The 26,845-nt window shown below is 38.0% G+C and overlaps 1 protein-coding gene across 1 annotated transcript in view; it reads right to left on the bottom strand.

Annotated features, from left to right (window-relative positions):
- The window catches only part of LOC108527098 (titin), a 284,505-nt gene that overhangs the window by 76,146 nt on the left and 181,514 nt on the right, over window positions 1–26,845 (bottom strand). The window contains 53 exon segments of the mRNA XM_017868255.1: window positions 693–974; window positions 1,065–1,215; window positions 1,662–1,810; window positions 1,904–2,218; window positions 2,303–2,602; window positions 2,711–3,007; window positions 3,978–4,295; window positions 4,389–4,688; window positions 4,782–4,911; window positions 5,006–5,038; window positions 5,126–5,274; window positions 5,426–5,734; window positions 7,007–7,436; window positions 7,839–8,029; window positions 8,118–8,303; window positions 8,306–8,425; window positions 8,541–8,840; window positions 10,132–10,425; window positions 10,512–10,796; window positions 10,896–11,192; window positions 11,289–11,588; window positions 11,718–12,020; window positions 12,319–12,681; window positions 12,795–13,097; window positions 13,201–13,500; window positions 14,104–14,382; window positions 14,483–14,788; window positions 14,869–15,065; window positions 15,166–15,271; window positions 15,386–15,685; window positions 15,881–16,180; window positions 16,269–16,384; window positions 16,854–17,040; window positions 17,159–17,455; window positions 17,592–17,879; window positions 17,973–18,094; window positions 18,434–18,611; window positions 18,768–18,915; window positions 19,249–19,400; window positions 19,502–19,786; window positions 19,893–20,007; window positions 20,098–20,285; window positions 20,557–20,859; window positions 20,972–21,274; window positions 21,366–21,635; window positions 22,411–22,677; window positions 22,777–22,901; window positions 23,005–23,413; window positions 23,503–23,781; window positions 23,899–24,165; window positions 24,272–24,538; window positions 24,637–24,805; window positions 25,476–25,573. Of these exon segments, the coding sequence (XP_017723744.1) occupies window positions 693–974; window positions 1,065–1,215; window positions 1,662–1,810; window positions 1,904–2,218; window positions 2,303–2,602; window positions 2,711–3,007; window positions 3,978–4,295; window positions 4,389–4,688; window positions 4,782–4,911; window positions 5,006–5,038; window positions 5,126–5,274; window positions 5,426–5,734; window positions 7,007–7,436; window positions 7,839–8,029; window positions 8,118–8,303; window positions 8,306–8,425; window positions 8,541–8,840; window positions 10,132–10,425; window positions 10,512–10,796; window positions 10,896–11,192; window positions 11,289–11,588; window positions 11,718–12,020; window positions 12,319–12,681; window positions 12,795–13,097; window positions 13,201–13,500; window positions 14,104–14,382; window positions 14,483–14,788; window positions 14,869–15,065; window positions 15,166–15,271; window positions 15,386–15,685; window positions 15,881–16,180; window positions 16,269–16,384; window positions 16,854–17,040; window positions 17,159–17,455; window positions 17,592–17,879; window positions 17,973–18,094; window positions 18,434–18,611; window positions 18,768–18,915; window positions 19,249–19,400; window positions 19,502–19,786; window positions 19,893–20,007; window positions 20,098–20,285; window positions 20,557–20,859; window positions 20,972–21,274; window positions 21,366–21,635; window positions 22,411–22,677; window positions 22,777–22,901; window positions 23,005–23,413; window positions 23,503–23,781; window positions 23,899–24,165; window positions 24,272–24,538; window positions 24,637–24,805; window positions 25,476–25,573 (12,726 nt within the window).

Here is a 26,845-nt window from a genome sequence, read left to right as displayed (position 1 = left end):
GAGCTCTGAGTGGAAGGGCTTCAAGTTCTGAGCAAATCACTGGACTAAAGCCTCCAATGAGAGGCATGAAAAAGCCTCATAGAGTTCAACTCTATATTCAATGACTAGAAATGCAATATTGATAACCAACTATGATGCCTCTCTTCAATTAGAATACTGAAACCCTTCAAAGTAGTTTTTGCATTATTATGATAATTTCGTGATAGGGATAGAGTCTCATGATGTGAAATGGTCAGCACTGGCAAATTGTTAAACATTCATGTACACTTGAAGGAAAGTTGCTTCTATGAAAACTGTATAACAACATAATAGACAGTATGGGGGCAAGTTCTATAAAAAAGTCATATTTATTCTGGGCCATGATTCAGAATACATATTCTCATGGCCTTCTCGCAATTTGGGAATTGTGTACATGCACTCTTTAGGTTCACTGGAGACATGGATGTATGTCTTCTTGTTAGCATCTGTTTTCTCAATTATATAGTTTGTAATCTTAGACCCACCAAACAGAATATGCATATAATAAAAAAGTAAGGAGGAAATTTTAAAAAATTCTAATAATGTTCAACGTGATTATGGGTGATTTTTCTTATTTTCCAAAATGTTTGTTACATAGCACACAACGTAGCCTTGTGTAAATCTAATAAGAATGTTGGTTTAAAAAGTTGCACAGACAAATTGAAAGTATTTACCTAATACATCAACAATAATTGTCTTCTTTCTTTCTCCGGCTTCATTTTTGGCAAGAAGAGAATAGACGCCTTGATGGCTCCTCTGGCAGTTCTTGATGACCATGGATGAGCTAATAGCTGTGGTCTCAATGGTGGCTTCTTGAGGTAAGGCTCTTTCATTCATGTTCCAGGTGACGGTTGGAGGAGGCTTTCCAGACACATAGGCAATGATTCGGATCACTCCTCCAGCATGCACGACAATTCTATCTCTGACACTGGCATCTAGCTGAAGGTCAGGTAAAACTGGAAGCAATTGAAAATTACAAATGTGATTTTTCCCACTTCAATCTGAAACATAGATACTGATGGCGTAAAAGAAGGATTGATAATTACCAAGTCTGTCTTTCATTTCAATGACATCTGTGACCTCTCCAGGTTCTCCAATGCCAGCAATGTTGACTGCTCTAACTCTAAATTTGTAGAATGCTCCTTCCTTTAATCCTGTCACAACAAGCTTTGTTCCTCTCACTTCTTTATCTTTACCCTGGGGAGAAATCATAAACATTTTAAAATTAGAATAGTCATTTGTAGCTTCTTGCTTTAATGACTTCCTAAAGCATCACCAGCAGCCTATTTAACTGTTTACTCTGGGAAAACTGTTGCTGGTTTAGGTTTCAGGGATCAGATACTACAGGCGACACTGAATGGAATAACTTGGCAGGAGTTATGCTTTAAAATTATTGTCAAACAATTAAACCTTTATTTATTTATTCCACATTCCAGGATTTATAACCAAAAGATTAGTAATATCATGACTTAACTTTTGATTAGATTTCTGACATTAACAGATGTTTGGAATATGAGTTAAAATTATGCTGTTTTCCTGATTTCTTAATCCAAAAAATATAGACAGAAGTTAATGGGATTGAGAATAACTAAGACATTTTTAGTTTATTCATAGTGCATTTCCTTAGTGCCAAGTTTTCCTACCCTTTCCCATTCTTCTTTTCCTTCTTCTTTATATTCAACGATGTATCCAGTTACTTTGGATCCACCATCTTTTAGTGGGGGAGACCACTCCAGATCTGCAGATGATTTAGTCCAATCTGTCACTTTGGGAAATGGAGGACCAGGAGGAGCTGGAAAGAGCCAGTATACATTAGTATTCTTGACTTTCCCAAGGCACTTTTGGAAAATAAGATTTAAAAAAAAGGAATGGTTTCAAGGCTTACCAATTGGATCTCTAGCAGTCACTGGGTCTGATGGCAGACTTGCTGGACCCACGCCAGCAGCATTGATTGCATATACCCGGAATTGATAGTCAGAACCTTCAATAAGACCAATCACTTTATAAGAAACACCCAGAGTCATGGCTTTGATAGGATCTCGGTTAACTCTCTTCCATCTCTTTGAAGTAGTGTCTTTCATTTCCAGCCAGTACCCTGTCACGGGAGAGCCTCCATCATATTCTGGCTCTTCCCAGTTGACGGTCATGGAGTTACGAGTCACGCTGCTAACTGTTGGTTTATCTGGTGCTCCAGGGACAGCTATGAAAAAGATCATATTGATTATAAGAAATTTTTTTGAAAAAGTAAAAATGACTTTGTTTGTGAAAATGTTGTCCTACTTACAGAAGAGGTTTCTTGCTGTTTCAGGTTCACTGTCAAGAGGTTCTCCAATGCCATATTTATTCTGGGCCATGATTCGAAATACGTATTCATGGCCTTCTAGCAATTTGGGAATCGTGTATGTGCACTCTTTAGGTTCACTGGAGACACGGACCCATGTCTTCCTGTTAGCTTCTCTTTTCTCAATTACATAGTTTGTAATCTTAGACCCACCATCATCTTTAGGTGGAAGCCAAGACAGTGTCATTTGCTCTGCTGAAACAGATTCAAATTTTATGGGTCCCACTGGGGGGCCAGGACGACCTAAAATGGTTTAAAGAAGGAACCCTTTATCAGTCAGATGATTTTAAAGCCAAATGTTATTTATGAACAGAAAAACAAGTAGTTTTAACTAAACCATGCAGTCTTTACCCAGGACATTCAGTCTCATCTCCTTTGATGCTGTTCCCAGATTATTTACAGCTGTGATGGTATATAAGCCAGTGTCACTCCTGCGAGACTGTGGAATAACTAAAGTGCAAGTATCATCCACCACCAGTTTGTTGACATGGGTGTCATAGAGAACAGGTTCTTTGTTATCAGGCTTCTTTGGAGGAGCTTTAAACCAGGTTAGTGTTGGGAATGGCACACCTTTAATTTTGGCCACAATGTTAACATCAGTTCCTTCTTCAACCTCCATGAATTCTGTTAGCTCAATTGATGGTGGGCCTAGATTATTGAAAAAAAGTTGTCATTACGAGCAAAAAGCATTGAGGGATAGAAAGTAGAATTCATAGTGACTATAAAGCTGTTTGAATCCACCGTAGTCAGACTGTAGCTCAGCCCAATGTAAAAAATGGTTCTGTCTTTAACACTATTACACTAGTTTGTGGAGCAGGTACACAGGGATCTACATGTGGCTGTATATCAAGGCTTGCCTCTCTTTATTTGGCATCATTATGCATGTAATGATGCATATTATTATATTCTCATATCCTGACAAAAGGGAAGAGAGGAGATTGTAGTAGGAGAGTATCATGGGATACTCTCTAATGTTTATGCAGAATTATGAAGGGATACATAAGAAGGTGAATTCCCCTTTTAAGAAATATAACTGTTAATAAAAGGGAAGGAATTTTCCATTTTGGTCAAATTTAGGACACAAATATTCAAAGAGGGTAGCGACTACAGTTTCTTTACACTTAGATGAGAGAATAAACAGATACACAACAGTAGTGATGGTAATTATCAGAGGAAGAATTATTACCATATATATTATATATACTTCATTAAAATGGATATATCTTTTCTCATATAGAGAAATAGAAACTTGATTGTGAAGATAAATGGGTCTCAGCAGTTGCTAAGCAAATGACTAGTTACTTTCTGTCCCTTTTGAGGAGCATGCAGAGAAATTGCTTTAACCTCTGATAAGTAAAACAGCCTGCCATGGAGAAAGTTACAGCGAGGAAATTACAGACATCATCTCCTTTGAATAGAGAAAAGTTAACAGGTAAAGGAATGTGAAAATTCTGTGGAAATTGAGGGAATGAGTAATTGAGTAATGTGCCCGTGTTTACATTCAAGCCATGGTAGCTTTCTAAGGTACAGATATAGCTCGTTTAATTTTGAACTATTATTGAACACCTAGGAAGGCAGCCGTAAGGAAGACATTCTTTGTCAGTACATTGGTACTTACATGTCTGGTCTTTGACAGTCACGGGGCCAACAGTGGCTGAAGGCTTGCTGACTCCTGCAGCATTGACAGCTTTAACTCGGAATTCATATTGCCCACCCTCTACTAGGTCTTCAACAGTAAATTGCAGTTCTTCCACATCACGCTTATTGCACTGCCTCCAGGCTTCTTTCTTTGTCCCAGTAGGGTCCCATGCAAGGCACTCAACAATATAGTGGGTAACAGGGGAGCCCCCATCATTCTTTGGGGGTTTCCATGACAGATGCACTGTGTTCTTTGTGATGAGGCCAATTTTGAGTTTAATAGGAGGATCAGGAGGATCTTTAAAAATAGTTAAAGGAAGTATTAAGCATTGTTTATAATAATATACTTCAATTTTGAGAAGATATTTTAAATTTAGATTTTAAAACTTACATATTGGATCTCTGGCAGTGGTCCTCTGAATGGTTTCCACGGGTGGGCCAATACCAAAACGGTTTTCTGCTCGCACACGGAAGAAATATTGCTGTTCAGAGAGGAGATCAGGCACTACAAATGAGGTGCTTCCACAGTCTGGATTGACTTTGGTCCAGGCTTTTCCATCAATAGTTCTCTTCTCGATAACATAGCCTTTAATCCTGTCTCCTCCATCATCATCTGGCATCTTCCATGAAAGTCTGCAACTACCCCTTGTGATATCACTGACTTTCAGATCTTTGGGTGGGCCTGGTACATCTGTTGGATGTAAATCACAATATAAGCAAAGTTCCTTAAATGCTTAAACATGATTTGTTTTTATTCTTTTGCAACTTTCAAAGTCTTTCTTACCCATGACTTTAACTCTGCAATTTGCAGTCTTTTGTCCTGCTTTATTCTTGGCTGTGATGCTGTATTTGCCTGTATGAGATCGTTTACACTCCGGAATAATAATTACTGAGGAGTTTTCAGCAGTCTCGAGCTGTACAAAGAAAATAGTTGTCATACATTGAATGAAATCATAGTAGTATTGAAGTCAACCATATTTTGAATTATTTTAATTATTATTTTTTTACCTGTGAATCTTCGGGTATGTCATGAACTCCATCCTATTAGAAAAGGAGACAGTCAGTTGTAGTGTAAATACTCCTCATAGTGATTCAGTGGAAAAAAGAGGAGAATGGTTATTTTCTTACCTTCATTGCTTTCTTTGCCTTTCCATCAAATTCCCAAGATGATTTTGGTGTTGGGCGTCCCTTGATGACAGCAGGAATCCTAATCTGTGAGCCAGCTTTACAAACCAGACAGTCCTGTGCTCCAATGTCAATGAAAACTTCTGGTTCCTCTGTAATACCATATACAATTTAACAGGATTTAACTCATGTTTGTCAAAAAGTAATTGAAATATCTTCAATTGAAGAGTAATTGAAAAGTAAATTAATCAATTTTATAATGAGATCCAAAGAGGAATAGATAAACTGAGTAAGTACTAGTACCTTGAATATCAGTGGCAGGGATCTCTCCGGTTGTATCACTTGGTTCAGATTCACCAGCTTCATTGACAGCTTTCACTCTGAATCTGTACTTCCTGAGCTCTTTCAGATTAGGCACCACACATTCACAGGTAGTTATAAGTTTGTCTGGTTCATTTACTCTTTTCCAGTCAGTAGTACCTTCTTCTTGCATTTCTACAATGTATCCTTTGATTGGGCTGCCACCGTCTTTGGCTGGAGGTTTCCATCCTAGTGAGATGCTTGACTTCGTTTTATCTTTTACTTCTGGGCAAGAAGGTGGCCCTGGTGGAACTAATAACAAAAGAAAAAAAAGCTTCATCAGATTTTAAACCTGATGAAGTGCTACAATCTTTTACTACACATGATCATATATTATTTTTAATCTATTAAAATATTAAAATAGAAATGCTAAAAGGAAATACAGTTGGCTTCTAGAGAAGAGAAATAAAGGAAATGGTCTATTTTCCTTTAGTGTTAATGCAAAAACAGAGAAAGCAAACAACTAACTGGGAATAGAAAGATTACTTACTATCTTGTTAGATTTACATTCTATTTACACATGATTGGTGAAAAACTACTTGACTTTTGAGATCCCTTTGAAGAAATTCTACAATAGCCTTTACTGAAAACATGATTTAAATTTAATTTGGCACAATATGAAAATTTTAAAATGAGTCCATCAATAGCTAGTAAACCTGTGAACACAAACTAATCTTAATGTCCTTTAGGGACAGGATCAGTGTCTACAATAATCCCATAACAATCCTTTACCTTTCTGAAAGTGCTTTACAATTACAGAAATTCTCTTACTCCACTTGTCTTTTTAATCTTAACTTTTCCCCCTCCAGTGGTTAATATAGATCCTTGCACAAAGCACATGTTCAGTACTAGTTTGCAAATTAATGAATAACTATCTCCTTATATATGTATATATACTCCACATAGCACTTGAGTATTTAAAATTTTATTTTAACAAATAATTGAATTTTCTTCTATAGAGAATCTAATCAGATATATAGCAAATAGGATGAATTATTAGGCCACAGTATTTTTTAATTTTTGAGCTAATCTGCTCACAGATCTTTTAGAAGAATTTTCCTCTCTTATTTGACCTCACAGACTGCGCCCGAGAATCCTAAATCTTTGTTCAATAATATTATTGAAAAGCTAACAACATTTTGCTTTTTGTTGAATTCCTACTGGAAGGTCAGACTGTTTGGTGAGGGAGATAATTTCCCCAGTTTCTAATGATACTAGATAAGCTAGAAACTTATTTAAAGTATCAGAGAAGATAGCGTCCAGGTCTTTATTATTGTGATTCCTCATAAAATATTTTGTTTAATCCAAGAGTTTACAAACTGTATGATTTTATGTATGTGTGTATGTATATATATGTGCCTGTATGTATACATATATACTTCTGATGGTGTATGTGAATATGAACCTTTTTTATTTTAATAAAATAATTTGGCATAGAAAAATATAAGAAATTTAAGAGCAGAGTTACCCATTTAGTGACTTTGTGCTTTAGAAATTTGTCCCTAGAAACGGAAGCATACTTACATATGGGATCTCCTGCAACCTCTGGATCTGATGGTTCACTGGGAGGACCAATTCCTGCAGCATTTATTGCCATGGCTCTGAACTGGTATTTAACGCCTTCAATCAAACGAGGAACATTAAATTCCACGCCTTTCAATCCCACTTTGGTTACTGGTGCTCGGCTAACACGTGACCAGTAAGGACTTCCCTCTTCTCTTTTCTCCAGCCAGTAGCCAGTAATTGGAGAGCCACCATTGTCCAAAGGAGGAGTCCAGCTCACTAGCATTGATCCTTTGGTGCGTGCCAAAACTTTTGGTTTTCCTGGAGGTCCAGGAAGGCGATAAGGATCTTGAATGACTACTTTATCTGATTTGCACTCATCACTGATTCCATATTTATTCACTGCCCTGACTCGGAACTCATACTGACCATTGGGGATAAGTTTCCAAATCTAGAAATTAGAAAAATAGAAATTTATTGAAGAGAATATACTTACGTTGATTTTCACTCATTTAAAAATTCAGCTTATTTTGGGAGGGATGACTATAAGAAATAAATAAATATATAGACTCAAAACATGGGAAGACAGACAAAAGGAGAAAGCTTTTTAAAAATAAAAATATGTAGATGTATTGTACCTGATAGTGGATCTCAATTAAAAGAGTATCTGTGTATCAAACGCTATTTACTAAGGAGCCTTATGTGTATGGGGCTAAACACTACAATAACAAAATAGCAGCTTATTGTGTGTGGTTTTCAGTTTAATTATCAAATTCCAAGGTTATACTAAAATGGCATCAAACCAGAGTAATGTACTTTTAATGTGTTTAAGAAAATATTTAGAAGAGTTTACCCCATATCTTTTCTCTACAGCAGTGTTGGTGACTTCCTCCCATTCTGTTTTCTTCCTACTTGCATCACGTTTGTCAATAACATAATGGGTGATTTCACTGCCACCATTATCAAGAGGGGCATCCCATGTCAAGTAGCAAGATTCAGCTTTAATGTCAGTAACAGCAAGGTTTCTTGGTGGGGATGGGCGGTCTGGAAAGGAATCAACAGAGAATATTGAGAAGGCAATTCTTAAACGGACACTGGATGCCTTTTTGATGAAAGAAAGCAAGTCACCTACCATATACTTCAACGTGAACATTTCGGAACACTGAGCCAAGGCGATTGGAAGCAGTAACTGTGTAAGTGCCTTTGTCTTCCCGGACCGCTTTGGGAATGCTAAGCTCAGTTTTTGCCTCACTTCGGGATACCTCTTCCTTGGTTATCTGAAGTGCCTCAGTGGGTTTTTCAATTACGGTTTCATTTTGGACCATTCAATCTTAGGCATTGGAAGGCCTGTTACATCTGCAGGGATGTGGACAGGCTCTCCTGCCTTAACTTTGATAGTGTCTCCTCGAACACTCAGACGCAACTTAATAGTTGGAGGCACTGCAAAGAGAAGAGAAAGAAAAAAAAGTAGCAAAGTCATAAGGATGTTTTTTCAACTTATGGGATAAAGGCACACTGTAAAATGCATTAAAATTATTATATTCAGATTTCGCACCTTCATCATCTTGTATGACTACATTAAGAGGCAGGGATGGTTCACTTTCACCAATTTCATTGACAGCTTTGACACGGAACTCATACATTTGGTGTTCATCAAGATTTTCAACCAGAAAAGATGTGGTTGGGCAGAGTCGCTTGTTAACTCTTTCAAAGTCAGGTTTGTCGTGACGCCGTTTTTCAATGATATATCCTTGGATGGGACTGCCACCATTACTGCGGGGCTCTTTCCAGTCAAGGGTGATAGTGGACTTTGTCCTTTCAGTGTATGTCAGCCTCTCTGGAGATGTTGGAGGACCTTTCACCAGAGGCAAGTGAAAATGATTAGCATGAGATAAATATTCATATAAGAAATAATATTTCACTTCAACTTAATTATGTAAAAAATAGCCTTCTGTTTGGCATAACCTTACATCCTTATTTAAAGTCATTCCTAAAACTTGTCAGTTGCCAAAATTATAGACATTCATATAGACAGAATTTTCTTAGCCAACTTTTCATCAAGATTATCAGTGAAAAGAAATCAAGGGCACATATGCTTTTTTATATTTAACATTTTAGATTATTTACCTTTGTAACTGGGGATGCTTCTAATTCTAATGAACTAGGAAAGTAAGTCTGTGAAGTTTTGCTTTGAATGAGCAGCTGAGAGCAAAGTGTTTTTTCTTTTATTAACAGATAGTGGGAATGTCTACGAACATACTTTGAGTCATGTTGCCTCACATGTGGGTTCAAAATATGATGGAAAGAGGATATATGTAATGCTGCTGAAGTTTTCTTTCCTGAAGGACCAAACTAAGAGTTAAGCGTTCAGTGGTAAAACTAGACCCAATCCATACTTGTTCACTATTATTGCAACCAGGAGTGGAAGCTCAGCTCTGTTCTGGGCCTCTGGCACAGCCTGTGGTATATTGAGCTGCAGCAGTGGTACAGGATGTAATTTTTTTTTTTTTTTTTCAGGGAGTGATGGTGAAGGAATGAGTTTTTCTGTCTCTTGAGGAATGGGTCTTCCTCAAAGGTTTTGCTTTCTTAGATGGGATGTCAGTGTGCATTACTGTGTGTGCAATTTTAGTGTTTCGTATTGATTTCTGGGAGATTCCCTCTGGTTGGTTTTCTATTATTTGGAGGCTGTTTCTGGTTTTGGGCCTCTCTGTCCTTCCAGTATGAGGACTTTTTGAATATAGAGGAAGACTAAGGCATTTATCCTCAGGCAATTGTCTAATCTTTTTGAAGAATATTGAATTCTCTTTCACTACGAGGCTAATACATTTTAAAAACCCCACTTCCAATGTGTTCTACCGGAGAGATATGTCTAAACTACTTCTAGGTTATTATTAAGCCCCTGTAGATCCAAGTTTTTCAGTACAAAAAACCATGCATGATCAATATACTTACAGCCACAAATTACACTGAAATTATAGCAAATATGATATCTTTAATGTTGCTAATAGTTTTTTGATTTACTTCTCTTATTACTCTTTAGCTATAGATTTTGAGAGTGTTGGGAGTTTGAAGCCATAACGCCCAGTAAATAATATAACCAGAAGCAAAACATTATTCTATAAACACAATGAAACCTTCTCTTTTACCTAGTGGATCAACTGCAAGAATTGGTCCTATTTCAACAGGAGGGCCACAGCCAAACTTGTTCTTGGCAATAACACGGAACTTATATTCTTGTCCCTCAAGCAGACCTGTGATGTCACATTTAGACCTCTCAGTCTCTATTGGTTGTCTCCAAGTATGCATCTTGGCATCTTTTCTTTCAATGATGAAGCCTGTTATTTCACTTCCTCCATCATCTTCTGGATCAGACCAGTTAAGTAGACACATTTTTCTGTTTGTTACAACAGGTTTTAAATCAAGAACTGGACCAGGGACATCTGAAAACAAAACAAAGCCAAAAATCAATGTAATAAGATAGTAACACTTGGGAAAATCCTATGAAAATCAATGCAACATTCCTTACCAAAAACTTCTACCCTGGCTGCTGCAAATTTGGAACCACAGCTATTTGTAGCTGTAATCACATATCTGCCATGGTCTTTTCGCAGTGCATCCTTGATAATTAGTTCAGATTTGGTTCCAACATTGTCTATTACAACGCGGTCTTTATCCAGCTCCCCTTCTTCTTTGGTCCATACTTTTGTAGGTACAGGGCGACCCGTTACCACAGCTGGAATTCTAAGAGTCTTCCCAGCCATTATTTGTATTCCACCCTTGACAGAAACATCCAGTTCCACAGTTGGAGGCTCTGTTGAAAGAGAACAGTCATACATTAGCCCATGAAAGATTAAAAAATAGTCCTGTATAGAGAAAATATCCATAATTTTATTCCAGTAATGTTAAGTACCTTGTGGTTCAGCCACAGTAACAGGTTCTGTTTCTCCAGGCGGTCCTTCCCCTGCGACATTGACGGCACTCACCCGAAGTTTATAATCAGCACCCTCTCGGATTTCTTTGACTGTGTACTGACGGACCTTGATCATCTTCTCTGTGCAGCGTGACCATTCATTTGTGCCAACCAACTGCTTATCAACAAAATAGCCAATAATTTCCCCACCGCCATTGAAAGCTGGGGGTTCCCATTCTAGTTCAATAGTCGTAGAGCTTGTGTCAGTGACTCTTGGAATAGGTGGCCCAGGTGGAGCTAGAATGAATGAAGATATAAAAATCAAACTCCCTGATGATTTTAAAATGTACGATAACTTGTTCTACTCCACCTTCTTCTTAAGGAACTACTTACAGATTGGATCATGTGCTGTTTTGGGATCTGAAGGTGGACTGAACTTTCCAGGTCCAGCTGCATTTTCAGCACATACTCTGAAGACATAGGTGAGTCCTTCTAATAAGCCATCTACATTGGCTTTCAAGGCATTCAGAAGGCTTTTGTTGACACGAGACCAATGTGTACTATTAACCTCACGTTTTTCAAGCCAGTAACCCAAAATGGGGCTTCCATTATCTTTTGGTTCATTCCATTTCACTAGCATACTGTTGCTGGTAACATCTTCCACAATGGGCTTATCTGGTGCATCAGGTGGTTCTGATAAAAAAAAAAAAAACATTTGAATTAATTTCCTAATATGACATAAAATGCACTTTTACAAGCTGTAGTAATTATATACCAAAGTACATGGTAAAAGGCAAACTTTAGATGCCAAAGGAAACTTACCAAATGGATCTTTAGCTACAAGTGGCTTTGAAACACATGGTGGACCTGGCCCAAATCTATTTTCAGCTCTTACACGGAAGAGGTACTCTTTTCCTTCAATCAGTTTTGTTACTGAATATTTGCACTGTCTAAGTGTTGAAGTGACAACAATCCATTCTGAGTCAGGTTTTGTCTTGTCTTTCTTTTCCAAAGTGTAGTTTATGATTTCACTGCCACCATCATCAAGGGGTGGTTCCCATTTACAAAGGACTGAGGTCTTTCTGATATCTTCAAATACAAAGTTGATTGGTGGTCCCGGTGTATCTAATATTTCAAAAGAGAACAGTAATCAAAAACTTGTGTGGGAAGGGTTGCTATGGAAAATGTAAATGTGAGCATGCTCCTCTGACATGATTTCTGGTTTTCCCACATCTATCATTGTATTCTATTAGCTAATAAATAACAAGGTCAGGTGATTTCTTTTACATGGCCAGGAGATAAAATATGACTGAGGATAACTTGCTGAAGCTATGTCCCATTTCTTTTAACTCTCCCCAAACTTTTTATTTTTATGTTTTACTAAAACCTTTTTCAATTGGAAAGTGTAGTTTTAATGACTCACCTAACACACTGACAGTACAAGGAGCTTTTGCAATACCGTGGTCATTTTCAACTTTGATCATATACAGACCATGGTCAGGTCGGAGAGAATCTCGGACGCGTAGCTGAGATTCTCCCTTTTTGCTGTTGTCAATACTCAAACGCTGTGTCAGAGGCAGGACAAATGGTTCTTCTTCTTGAACTTCACCCTTCCTTCTTCTAAGCAAGGGTGCTGCACGCTTCTTAATTTCCTCTGGTACAATAGCATTCTCATCCTTTATCCATGTAATAGTTGGGTAAGGTGATCCAGAAATACTTGCATCAAGTGCTATTTCATCACCTCGTTTCACTTCTAGGCTTGTTCTCAGAATGACTTTGGGGGCATCTATAATGATCATAACCAATAAATGTTTTCAGTTCTGATGAAAACAATGGACAAAACATTATTTTCATTTATTTCAAAATAGGAAAGTGGCAACTCCATTAAACAAAACTTACCAATGGGATCTACAGCTTTTGTTGGAGGAGTAGCCCGAGAAGGTTCACTAATACCCGCGGCGTTCTCTGCTCGCACACGGAATTGGTACTCTTTCCCCTCTTCAAGTCCTTTTGCTGTATAGGTCAGGATTGGTACCAGGTGTTCATTGCATCTCTTCCACCTTTCTTCACCCTTAGCAATCTTCTCTATGATGTAGCCCATTATCTTGCTTCCTCCGTCATACAAAGGTGGCTTCCATGTAATAGTCATTGCCTCTGCTGTAGGATTATGAACCTCTACATCTACAGGTGGATCAGGGGGTTCTGAAGAATAAGAAAAAAAAGTTAGTATCGGGAAAACCACCTTCTTAAAACAAAACTATGGTTTATTAGTTCTTAGCCATAGTATATCCATGCCCAAACTTACGCTTTGGATCTTGGGCAATGACTGGATTTTTCAGTTCAATATATTCTCCTCCACCAATCTTGTTGACTGCTTTAACACGGAAGAAATATTCACCATTTGGTATGAGATCCTTCACAGTCCACGAGAGTTTATTCTCACCAGACATGACTGGTATATATGTTCTTCTCCCAGCTTCTCTGCGCTCCAGGACGTAATGAAGAATTGGGGTTCCACCATCAAATTCTGGAGGTTCCCAGGTTAACTTACAAGAACTCTTGGTAATGTCACTTGCTTTGATATCTTTGCATGGTCCAGGTAGGCCTATTATAGAAATGGATAATTATTCTAGGAATTCTGAAAAATCAGCATTTTAGTAATGCACTTGTCTCTAAGTGGGGCTATCTGTATTTTGGGTAGGATAATCTTTGATGTGCTGGAGTGGCATTCACACTGCAGAGCATTTAGCATCCTTGGCTCCCAACTACTAAATGTCAGTGGTATCTACCCGAAGTCTGTGTGCCAAGCAAAAATGGCCCCACAAATTTCCAGACATTATTTGTAGAGCCGGGGGGAATGCAGAAAATGTTACTATCCCTGGTTGAGAACACTATGGGAAAATGTGAGGCTGTACAATTAAAAAATTGTGGTCATTTCAATATTCTTTGGGTATGCTAATATCTTTTATTTAAATTAATATTTCACATGCAAATAATTAAAACTAGTATAAATTACTCTAATACGAGTTTAGTGATTTCATCTCTTTAGAATTGTTTTACTTCTCATATGGAAAGACATAATCAGAAGTGGCATTTAGTTTATAAGTGGCCAGTTCATGAAGTCATTTATACTGTTAATAGCACTGCAGAGTTAACTGATTTCCTCTACATGTGAAGAATGTCTGGCGTTTCTTCAAAGAATGATTACCTATGACTTTGACATTGATTGAGGCTGTTGCTGAGCCGAGCTTATTCTCCAGTGTAATGGTATAAACTCCGGCATCTGCATGGACACTCTTGGGAACTTCAAGGTGGGCTGAGATGTGATCGTTCTTCATTGTTAATCTATCACTTGCTTTAACTTCTTTGCCATCTTTATGCCAACTAACAGTTGGAACTGGGACAGCTCTGAAGGGAACAGGAATGCTTAACTTTTCACCTTCAATAACAATAATGTCATGAGTCTCCAGGTCAATTGTTGGCTTGCCTGTAAGATATCATTTGAAAGAGCAAAAAAGAGAGTATGTCAAAATGCAATGCATGAATAAAGGGTATTTTATTAACTGTAAAAGACATTGTGCTCTTACAGTCTGGGTCTTTGGCAACCACATTTTCAGAGATTTCAGATGGCTCGCTGACACCAATAGCATTGACTGCTCTCACTCTCAGGACATATTCTTTGTCAGGAACAACACCTTCTTCAACCTTGAATTTCAAGTCCTTTATTGGGCGAGAATTAACTCGCATCCATTTCTCAGTGCCTACTGGACACATTTCAACATGGTATCCTATGATAGGACTTCCACCATTTTTCTCTGGAGGCTTCCAAGCAATGGCAATGTGTTTTCTCCCAGCATCAGTCACATGTAGGTCAAGGGGTGGTGAGGGAGGACCTGCGAAAAGAGTGAAACATTCATATCCACAGTCTCATCAAGTTCTAGACAATATCTTGTGTATAATCAGCACTACTTACTTGTTGGATCTTCAATGGATAGGATTTCTGTGGGTTCACTTGGGTGGCCAACTCCAGCTTCATTTTCAGCCCGCACCTGAAACTGGACCTCTGTTCCTTCAATGACATCAGTTACTCTGAAGTTACAGTCAGGTCCTGCAGTCTTTCCTGCTTTCACCCAACGGGTACCTAACCTTTCTTTCTTCTCAATGATATATCTATTGAAATAACAGAGTTTCATTAGCATTAATGAAAAAACATTGTTGAGATTTTGCAACCAAGTGTAAGTTATTCTTTATGAATTAATTCAAATTCTACCTCTGAATTGGTCTTCCACCATCATTTTTAGGTGGCTCCCACTTTAGGTCAACATGTCGTTTTGTCACATCAACCACTGCCAGGGCATAGGGTGGTCCAGGAGTTGCTGAAAGCAAAATAATCAATGATTAGGAAAACCAGAGGGAAGGTGATAATCTTCTGTCACAAAAATTAAGTATGAGAGCACTTATTGTCACAAAGATTAAGTGTGAGAGCATACTAAAGGTGTCTTTGGCCAGCACAGAGTCCTCAATTTCGGTGTAGTCACTTTGTCCTATAGCATTTTCTGCAGCAACTCGGAACACATATAAAGAGCCCTCGGTCAGCGGGGTGACTGTGCACTTGGTGTCCTTGACGGTGGTATCCACTGTTTGCCAGCCTTTTCGTCTGACGTCTCTCTTTTCCACAATGTAGTTGGTGATGGGGGACCCTCCATCTTTCTCAGGAACTGTCCATTTTAGGTCTGCTGTATTTTTTGTGATATTAATAACTTCAAGCCAGCGTGGTGGTGATGGAGGATCTGAAAAAGAAGGAATGAAAACAAATTTATTTTTGTTTTATTACCCAATAGTCAGTCTGAATGTGCAGGCAGTCATTAAGAAATAATGTAGCCAGGAGGAAATAATAGTAATGAATTTTTCATATTTTCTCATATCGTAGTTCATAGGCAGACATTAGAAGAATTTACATACCCCAGACGTCAAGAGTGACTTACATAGCTTCTCCCGGCAAAGCACAGGGTCACTGGGTTCACTGGGTTCACTTTCCCCAGCCTTATTCACAGCTCTAACTCGGAATGAGTATTCCTGTCCTTCCATGAGCCCTGGGAGCAAGTGCTGAGTGGTGGGAACCCCTTCTGCCACTCTGACCCACTCATCTGTCCCAGTCTTCAGCATTTCAATGATATAAGACTCAATCTTTGCGCCTCCATCGTGTTCTGGTTTTGTCCAATTCAACCTTAATGATGTTTTGCCTACGTCTTTTACAGTTGGTTTTCCAGGGGGCCATGGAGGATCTGTAAGCCAGTGAAATCATTGTTTAGGTTTGTCAAAAAGGAGTTCATATGAGCTTCAAAATAACCACAAAAATTATATAAATAATACCTATGGGATCCTTTATTAAGATTGGTTCAGTTGATTTGCTTGGTTTTCCAGGTCCAGCAAGATTTTCAGCCAACACACGGAATCTGTATTTTTTCTTATTGGTGAGACCTTTCACTCTGAATTAGGAACAAAGTGCATGTGTAACATCATGGTAAGAAGCAGAAGAAGCCTGTGTTTACTTTACACAGAAGAGACTAATTTATTTAAATTGTGAAAAGATGATTTGGAAATTTAATTGAAAAGCACTTCAATATAAATTAAAGTTGCTTTTTAACAGACACACTTTAGACTTGGCCACACATACCAATCTAATTATAATATCTGACAAGGATCATTATCATAATGTACTGGAGGATCAAACACTTTGAAACTTCCTGAAGGTTAATATTTTAGAGTAAACTAAGAAATGTGCCCTTGAATGGAATTTATATAATTTTTCAAATTATGAGGTAATAGCAAATATGAGTAAAAGTAGTTTAAAAATGTTTTAGCAATATATAATCATCTGTAATCCCAAGGAATACTAAAGAGTAAACATTTGAATATACTGCTGTCTTAACGTCTTGATGGGGATTCTGAGCATACCTGTATGTTGTGTCCTTTACTGGCATCTTATTGCATCTAACCCATTTATCCGTGTCAGGATCCAGTCTTTCAACCCAGTATCCAGTGATTGGGCTGCCACCATCATCATCTGGCTCACACCACGTGAGAGTCACTGCATCTTTAGTGATATCAGAAGGTTCTAGGCGAGTTGGAGGTCCAGGTGGATCTATAGACAGGATAATGGTGTAAAATGTTATATGTCCTGTATATCAATATGACACCAAAATGCAAGTTTGACATGAGCATCCTTTTTTTTTTTTTAATCAGCTGATTGAGAAACTTACCAAACTGATACTTGGCTGTTATTGGAGAGGCCTGAACTGGTTCACCAACACCATACATGTTTTCTGCAGCAACTCTGAAGATGTACTCTTTATTGGGGATTAATTTGGTGGCCTTGAAGTTTGTATCCTTGACGGTGGATGAGAGCTTGTGCCACACTTCACTATCAGTTGCTCGTCTCTCCACAACATAGTTTGTGATCTTAGATCCACCATCATCACGTGGTGGGTTCCATGTTAGAAGACATGACTCATTGGTTACATCTGTGATGTCAAAGGCAGCTGGTGGTCCAGGTTTATCTGTGTATGGCATTACAGATGCAGGAAAAAAAAATTGTTCACCATGTTTTATTTATTTATTTATTTATTTATTTATTTATTTCAAGAAAGTAACTGCAAACAGTTTATCCCCTTTTAAAATGAGAACCTTCCTTACCTAAGACGTTCACTTCCACCACAGCAGTGGCCCGGCCACACACGTTCACAGCCTCGATGATGTATGTGCCAGTGTCACTTCTTTTACTATCAACAATAGTCACTGTGGATTTCTTAGGGACATTTTCAATGGTAATTCTTTTGTCCTGCTTCAGAATCATATCAGCCTTTGTCCAAGTTATTTTAGGTTCAGGTTTTCCGGTTACAGTGGCAGGAAGTTCAATCTTGGTCCCAGCTTTTACGGTGAGACCAGCAAGGAGCTTCACATCGAGGAATATTTCTGGGGCCTCTGAATTGGAAAAGATTATTTATGATGTTATCAAGTTCAAGCAGATTTAAGGTCAGAGGCCTATTTGATAAGACAAAAATCAAAAATAGATACCTTGTGTGTCCACAGCCTGGATCTCCTCTGTGGGTCTGCTTGGTTTGCTAGCGCCCTGCCTGTTTAAGGCCTTCACGCGGTAGGCATACCATTTGCCTTCCTCAAGACCTGTCACTTCCATCCTGTCAGAAAACAGAATAAGATGTTTTACTGTGATGTCGATAATCGTTTCATTGTGTAGTACTCATGATCTTTCAAAAATTCAAACCCCTGGTATAATACTAGTCTTTAAATTAAACCTGGATTACTTCAATACTATAACTGAATACATTTTCATTTTAATACTGTCATGAAAACCCTGAGCATGAAGTACATTCGGCAGCACCTTTAAAAACCAGGCAGACACACCGGCAGTATAGGATTCTCAATGAAAAAAGACAAACATTTAAATTTTCCCCAAACAAAGCCCATTTTAGTGACTAGGAGTACACGTTTACTCTCATGCCAAATAAAAAACCTACTTTGTTTCTGCAACAGGTTCTCCACAGGCAACCCATTTATCAGAACCACGTGGACATCTTTCAACTATATATCCTTTGATGCGTGAACCACCATCATTTTTAGGTGGATCCCATGTTAAGAAGATGCTATTGGCTGTTCGATCTCTCCATTTAACATTCTCTGGTGGGTCAGGTACCGCTATAACATTTGGAAGAGAGAGTCAGTCTTATGCGGGCCACCTATGCAGTTCTCTTCACATTGCCAACCCCTGCCTTGCCCCATAACTTCAACTCTAGGTCTAAAAGCAAAAACAGGCAACAAGATTAGGTAAGAAACCATCAAGAATGTACTCACTTGCAGGAGCTGACATATTTACAGGTTCATCAACATATGCAGGTTCTCCAGGGCCACATTTATTACGAGCACAAACTTTAAATAAATACTCTTTTCCTTGAACAAGATCAGGAACTGTGAATTCTAGATCAGTTACAAAGTCCATAACCTGGGACAAAGAAATACAGTTAATTAGCTATTTTCCAAAAACCCTTTCCCCAACTCAAAAGATTTTTACCAAGTCAGTAGGGATTTTTTTTTTTTTTAAATTTTTTACACATTTGGTAAGGCTCACAAGACAAGACAATTACAATTATACAATCCTTGGTTGAGCTACCTCAGGAAGCATTAGTACCGATGCATTCTCAAAAAGTTTTTGTGCATTTTCAGTGAGGTAAAGGTAAGAAGTTGTAGCACACAAGATTTGTGCATGGCATCCCAACCTTCTGGGATTTCCCCTACTCTCATTTTTGGCGTTGATGCAGTGCTACTCAAAACTCACTTTAGTCCATGTTTTCCGGCTGACTTCTCGTTTTTCAACAACGTATCCAGTTAACGGACTTCCTCCATCATCATCAGGTGGTTCCCAAGTCAAATGTACTGAGTCCTTGGTTATATCACCAAATTTCAGTTCTTTGGGTGCACTTGGGCGAGCTGAAAAGAAATGCACTCACAAGTCACTGTCATTAATAGTCTGAACTAATATTTGTTAATACTACCAAATCACCTTAGATAATAAACGGTTAGTTCCTTACCAATTACATTGACATCAATTTCCCCAGAAATTGTTTTCACACGGTTTTCTAATTTCAGTGTATAAATGCCCTTGTCTGAACGTTCACTTGGAGAAATGACAAGTTCGGCATAGGCAGACAAGGTCTTCATTTTCACACGGTCCCCTGTTTCTAGTACTTTATCTCCAAAACACCAGGTTGCAGTTGGCCTTGGATAGCCTGTACTTGGAACCAGGATCTTGATAGGATTTGGGACAATAACTTCCAGACCATCTTTAAATGCACTTAAATCCATTGTTGGTTCAACTGCAAAGAAGAAAAGTTAATGAGTCTGCAGTGCCATATTTAAGTCCCTGTTGCCCCAAAGTAACTATGTTCTATTCCCCAGTCTAAAAATAAAAGATCTATTTACCAAATGCATCATCAGCGGTGAGAGGACCAAGAATTTCAGACGGATCTGAAACACCAGCTTTATTTTCTGCCGATACTCTATATAAATATTTATTTCCTTTTTCCAATCCGGTAACCTACGATTATGAATTAATATTTGTAAAAAACACATACAGTTATGTCCGTGATCCACACTGAATATTCTTTTTTATATGCAAATGACCTACCTTGTAAGTCAGTTCAGGGACAAGTTTCTTATTGCAACGAATCCAATTATCTTTTCCTTCTTCACATCGCTCAATTATATAGCCTAATACTGGGCTTCCTCCATCTTTCAGAGGAGGTTCCCATTTGAGCTGAACTGATGACTGAGTCTGATCTGAGGAAGTTAGGTTTACAGGAGGACTTGGTCTCTCTGGAATAAAAGAAAGAGTTGGAGCATACCATTTACGTTAGTGACAATTTATGAAGACAATTTTGTAATCAATTATATCATCCTCATTAAAATAACAGAGTTATTGGACTCCCAAAGTAAAGTAGGCACAGTCTGGGTTTCTAGAACTTTATCCAAATTTTTATGATATTCTACCTTTTTATTAACTTTCATTGAACTTGATTTATTTTAATTGATAGGCCTAATATCAGGATTTCATGCAGTAATAATTTCCTTTTTTTGATGGGCTTACCAATTGGATCGGCAACTTTGACGAAGGGTGTGGCTGCACTTGGTTTTCCGACTCCAATTCGATTTTGGGCTCTCACTCGGAAACTGTACTCCTGTCCTTCTACCACATCAGTAACAGTTGCAGACAGGTTTTCAGCTCTCACAGTCATGGCAGTATCCCACCTGATAGAAGTCTTGTCTCTTAATTCAATGACGTAGTTTGTGATCTCAGCACCTCCATCATACTCTGGTGGTTCCCATGTCAGTGAGACACCAAATCGATTCACATCAGTGATGGTTACATTCAAAGGAGGGCCTGGAACATCTGGATTTCATCACAGAAGAAGAAAATAGGAGTTTTGGGTTAACAATGATGATGAAGGCAAAGGCTGCAATTTACTTAAAAGCTAGCTTGCAATTTACTTAAAACTTCTTACCATATTTACTCCTTGCTTCTACAGGATTGTCAGTTTCTACTGGTTCACCAGTGCCAACTCTATTTCTTGCACTTACACGGAATAGATACTCAACTCCTCCTTTCTGTAGACCAGTGACAGTAAACTCACAACTGTCTGCACGGTCTGTGGCCAGAACCCAGGTCTTTCTCTTAATGTCACGTCTTTCAACAACATAACCTATGATTTTGCTTCCACCATCAGTTAAAGGTTCTTCCCAAGCAAGGCTCACTTCACCATCAAATGTTTCTGTCACTTCTAAGTTACGTACTGGCCCAGGAACATCTGAAATTCACATATAAAGGAATTTTTTAGTGTGCTGTCTTACTTTTAAATTGTGCTTTGCCAATTAAGTCTGAGAGACCCAAGGGCTTACCAATAACTTTTAAATTGATGAATCCTTCTGCTTTTCCATGTTTGTTCTGAAGCACAATTTTATATCTCCCTTTGTCTCCTTTCTTGGCTTCTAAAATTCTGAAAGAAGTTTTTTCAGCCGTAGTATCAATGGTTTTTGTAGATAAAGGTTCATTTTCTTTAAACCATTCAGCTTCTGCTTTGGGGTAGGCATCATACGGCACCACCATTGTCAGAGACTGGCCAACATCAACCACAAGGTCTTGGTCACCTGTCTTGATTTTCGGTGCAGCTAGTGAGAAAGATAACATGTGAATGCTTTCGACTATTAAACACAACCAAGCTACATCCTATGTTATTATGCATTTGTTAGCAAATATTGGTTACATAACCTTGGAAGTATGCCACAGTAGCTTTATAGCACAGAAAACTAAGTGGCTTAGACTTCTCATAGCTTTTTTTGGTGGTTGTCATGTGTGCAAGTTAGATTGGAGAGTAGAGGATTGAGAATGGCACAAAATCATAAGACACGCATTCCTTGCCAAAAATAGTGACATAGGACTCAGTGTAGTGCAAAACATGTTCTGTTTTTTGATAGAGTAGGCACCGCATACTTAGTTCAATAAATCAGAGAACTTTTCTCTTATGAATGAGAGGTACACTAATGGCTTTTTCATGAGGACAGTGTATAAGGATGTCCTGGGTCAGGATGAGAACATACCTAAAAGGCACACAGGGGTTTGTAAAGTAGGAGAATATAAGACTGTCTTTAGATTTGCCAAGACTCTCAGGGTGATAGCTTAGTACTAGCCTAAGTTCATAAACAGTCATCATGTACTAGGAACTGTCCAAGGTTCTGGCATATAAAGATTATTGCTATTAATTTCCTCTTACTCAAGACACTTACTTTGTAGTGAGCAAAATTAGAACTGTTAACATGTGGGTAGGGCTTGCTAGAAATGAAAGACCCTCACAAGGATCACCTCATTAAATAACTGTGAAATCTGAAATCTAACTAATCTCTGCGATATTGGAAGGATATTTTAAAATAAAAGAAAGGGACTGACCTGCCAGTTCAAGCTTAGCTCTGGCTTCTTTGTCTCTGGCAATAAATCTGTATTCACCCTGGTCACGGGGCTTAATATCACAAATCTGTAGTCGATGTATCTTTCCTTCACTCATCATCTGGTGTTTATCACCCTGGACAACAACCATGTTATTTCTTAGCCATTGGACTTCCACCTTATCTTTATTGAGTTCTGCTAAAAAGACAACATCAGCACCAGGGGCTTCAAGAATATCTTGTGGAGGCCTGATGATCTCAACGGGAATTTCTGGAAAGAAAATGTGAAATAAATACAAATATGTTTACATTTTGATTAACAATTTTAAAAAATTGGTAACATTAGAATTGTCCTTTCACTTATGTGTACCTTCCACAAAAAGTCTAGCACGAGACTTCCTGTCTTCTACTCCACAAGCATATTCACACTCATCATCCAGCCTGCAATCTTTTATAATGAGTCTGTGTATACTTCCATCTTTTTCAAATTTGTATCTAAAGGAGACATTGGATTATCAGTTAGCTTGCATAATGGCCACTAAATTGTCAAAAGTGTATATATAGCTACAGAAATAGAGAATAAAAAGATCTTGCTTACTTTTTGCCTTCTTTGATTTCTCTCCCATTTCTGTACCATTTTACATTGGCTTTCTCTCTGGAGAGCTGGCAGGAGAAGACAGCGTCATCAAACTCAGTGACTGTCTGATCTTCCAAGTGTTCCACAAATTCTGTAGGGGCTTCTATGATGAGAAGTTCAGCAACAGATTTGTCTTGTCCAGCAGTGACAATGTATTCACCTTCATCTGGGAAGCCACAGTCTTTAATAGTTAACGAGTGCTTGTACTTATCAATTCTGTATGAGACACGGTTGTCAAAAGGCACTTCTTCACCATTTTTGGTCCACTTCAGTGTTACATTGAGACGATTCACCTTGCACCAGAATGTGACAGATTTCTTCTCCATTGTTTCAATATCTTTAAGAGGCTCAATAATCCTAAGGTCTTCCTCTGTTGTAAAGGAGAAAAATATGTTTATTTTAATTATTTTCATAATAGAAACTGATGAAAAAATCTCTAGTGATATATAAATTACTTACCTTCTACTATTAGATTGGCTGCACTTTTAACATTTTCACCTCTGTGATTGGTCAAAGACACATTATAGTTGGCTTGGTCGTCTAAGCGTGCATCTCTAATTCTGAGGGTGTAGACCAGGTCTTTTTGGAGAATAATGTATTTTGAACTATCAAATATGGCTTCTTCATTTCTGAACCATTTGGCTTTGGCACCTTCAGTGTTGACTTCACAGTTGAAGACACCTTCTTGTTGTTCCTTCACCCGGGTGTCCTTAAGAGGAACTACGATCCTGAGTTTTTCTGAAAGTAGCCAACAAGACTTTATAGTATGACGAATGATCAAAGTGGTAAATACAAATACAAAACACAAAACAAAACAAAACAAAGAAAAAACCCGAAAAGCAAGAACAAACTTACCAATGACTGTTAAGTGAGCTGCTGCTCTGGCGGCCCCTACCATGACGACGTAAGTGCCCATATCTTGTAATGTGGCATCTTTCACAGCTAGGACCCTCTTTTTACCATCAGCAATAACGTCATATTTATCTCCAGATTCAAGTATCTTATCATCCCTCTTCCACTGGACTGGAAAGCTTTCTTTTGATATAGAGCACACAAATTCAGCCTTTTCTCCTTCAAGTATTTCAAGGTTTTGAGGCTTTGAGATAAATTCAGCAGCCAGTTCTGGGAAGAAAAAGTTACAAGATATTAGAAACGTATATCTTTGTACTTTAAATCTAGCAAGTGTGAATTGTTAGAAATAAAAGATCATTCACTGTAGTTTTCATACCATGTACTTTGACTTTGCCATCAGTTCGAGAGCTTGGGAGTCGACAGTTGTAGTTGCCGGCATCCTCAAGGTGAGCGTTCTGAATGACCAGGATTCTCTTCCGTCCTTCAGTCAGTATTTCATATCTTCCTGTTTCAATGATCTCCTCATCCCCTTTATACCAAATCACTTCTGCGCCAGGTTTGGAGACTTCACAAACCAGTTTTATAGTGTCTGTTTCACTAACTTCAATGTTGGCAAGATTTTTGGTAAAGACAGCTTCTTCTTCTGCAAACATTGAAAAAACAAAAGCCATATTGAGTTAAGTTGGAAATTATTATTTTTTCCCAACACATATACTTCACAAAGAACGACTTTACTCTTACCCAGAACTGTCAGCATGCCAGAAGTTCTCGCTGTCCTTACTTCACAGGAATATTCAGCTTCGTCATCCAGTAGACATTTGTTGATGACAAGAATGCGCACTGCTCCCTTGGATATGATGTCATATTTTTTGCCCTTTTTAATTTCAGCACCATCTTTAAACCACTGAACCTATATTTAAGATAAACAGATTATCAGTTTTCTTGTTGTTCCTTCACACAGGTGTCCCTAAGAGAAACTATGATCGTGAGTTTTTCTGAAAGCAACCAACGAGACTTCATAGTATGAAGAAGAACCAAGGTGGCAGACACAAATATAAACAAACCCCAAAAGCAAGAACAATCTTACCAATTACTGTTAAGTGAGCTGCTGTGATACTATTATCAGTTATTAAAAACAATGGGATCATATAAGTTTAAAGCTATAGTGAGCCTTAGACATCATGCACACTAACTTCTTGGATGTGTAAACTGAGGCTCAGACTTGAAGAAACTTGCCAATGGTAATTAATGGCAACAGGAGGTACTTAGTTGAAACAAATATAATTGCTGATATTTAACTTTTTCTGATCTAAGAAAACAGCAGTTTCATATGGTTCAAACTAATATCTAAATCTCCTGATTGTGAGTCCAGTGTTTTTCAAGTAATAGTAAATTAATAATACTAAAAGAGAACAATTAAAGTCAAGAATACATTTTATACTAAAATTATCTTTAAAAGTAAAGTGGTGACAAGAGAAAGTTTTGACTAACTTTTTTTTTTTTTTTTTCTATTTTGGCTAGACCAAAAGTAAATATAAAGTTATTTGACAGTATAAGGTGACAGGTATACAATCACAGACCTTAGCGTTTTCTCGGGAAAGTTCACACTCAAATCGAGCCATTTCTTTTTCTCTAACTTGAAGGTCTGTGAGTGGTCTTAAGAATTCCACATGAGGAGCTGTAAAAGAATGTCATTAGAATTCAAAATGAGGTTTCTGGAAATTTACTCTGAAATTACCATAGTATACATTAAGAAAAAGTGACTCTTTTGTAGGGCCTTTCCATCTTAATAGACTACAACTGACTTTGAAATCACTTGAAGCTGCCCATCAGATATGATGTTTTGCTTTTTAGATATCTCTGTAGTTTACATAAAATTATGTGGCATTCTATATGTTCAACTAGTGTGCATGTGTGTGTGTATAGTATATATACTAGGGAGCCATCTCAGTTCTTTTGAATAATAGCTGGAGGAAAAATCTTCATTTGTACTGCACCAGACTTGAAAGATAATGTCAAAGGAAACACCAGACACCAGTGGCAAAGAAACATTGTCTTCTTTAAGGCACCTAGCACAATCTTTGAGAAATTAGCAGAATTCAAAGATAAAACACGTGAAGCACTACGGCCAGCCTTGTGTATGGCTAAGAGGCATGAGGCTGTAATTGAAACATATATTCAGCTTTTTAAAAAAATCAGCTTTGAAGACGTCACATATAAGTCAGGCATAGCATCTATTAGTGCAGTAAAGCAATGTGTTTTGTATGGGAGGGTGATTAGGATTTTACATCTGTTATTTCATTCATCTCTAGAATTAATTCAGCTGGTGTATAGAATTAGGGAGCTGCCCCCTTGTCCTTCCTTCTTTCAGAGCTCCTTGTGAGTCCTTCCCAAGATGACCATTCTTGAGCAATAAGATTCTGAGACAAATGCTGGCTAATAGGTTTGAAGATATGCTCCTTGCAGCTGAGCCTTCTTGGAATGAAGGTAGATGTCGAGGGGAAGAAGGAGACCCAACAAGCTACTTTGACATAAGCTTGAGCAGAGCAACAACAAAGTGGTAAGAAAAACATGGTACAAGATGCATGAAGCACAGAGTCACTAGGTTGTAGCTGTTGACAGATGGGAAGCAACCAAACCAAACAAACAAATATTGCACAAAAGTACGCAGAAAAATGTCATCACTGGACAAAGGAATGAATGAAACAAATAAGCTAGCATGTGGCATTCTGAAAAAAGACATTACATTTTTCACCAGAGGAAGAAGTAATGTTAAAAACCATTAGAGTTCTCTTCATGCAGAGTCCAGGACTCAAAGGATCCAGGGCCTTACTCCATCTTCTTATCCATTCTTATTCTCAGAGATTGAATCATGTGAATAGGCTTTGTCATATTACAGCAGATCTCTATTATGCTCCTATTCAGACTGAAATTTCATGCTCATTTTCTA

This window comes from Rhinopithecus bieti, unplaced genomic scaffold (assembly GCF_001698545.2).
Source record: "Rhinopithecus bieti isolate Rb0 unplaced genomic scaffold, ASM169854v2 scaffold_3062, whole genome shotgun sequence".
In the NCBI taxonomy this organism is placed as follows: domain Eukaryota; kingdom Metazoa; phylum Chordata; class Mammalia; order Primates; family Cercopithecidae; genus Rhinopithecus; species Rhinopithecus bieti.
The sequence above is the reverse complement of the archived record's forward strand: the minus strand, read 5'-3'. Positions and strand labels throughout refer to the sequence as shown.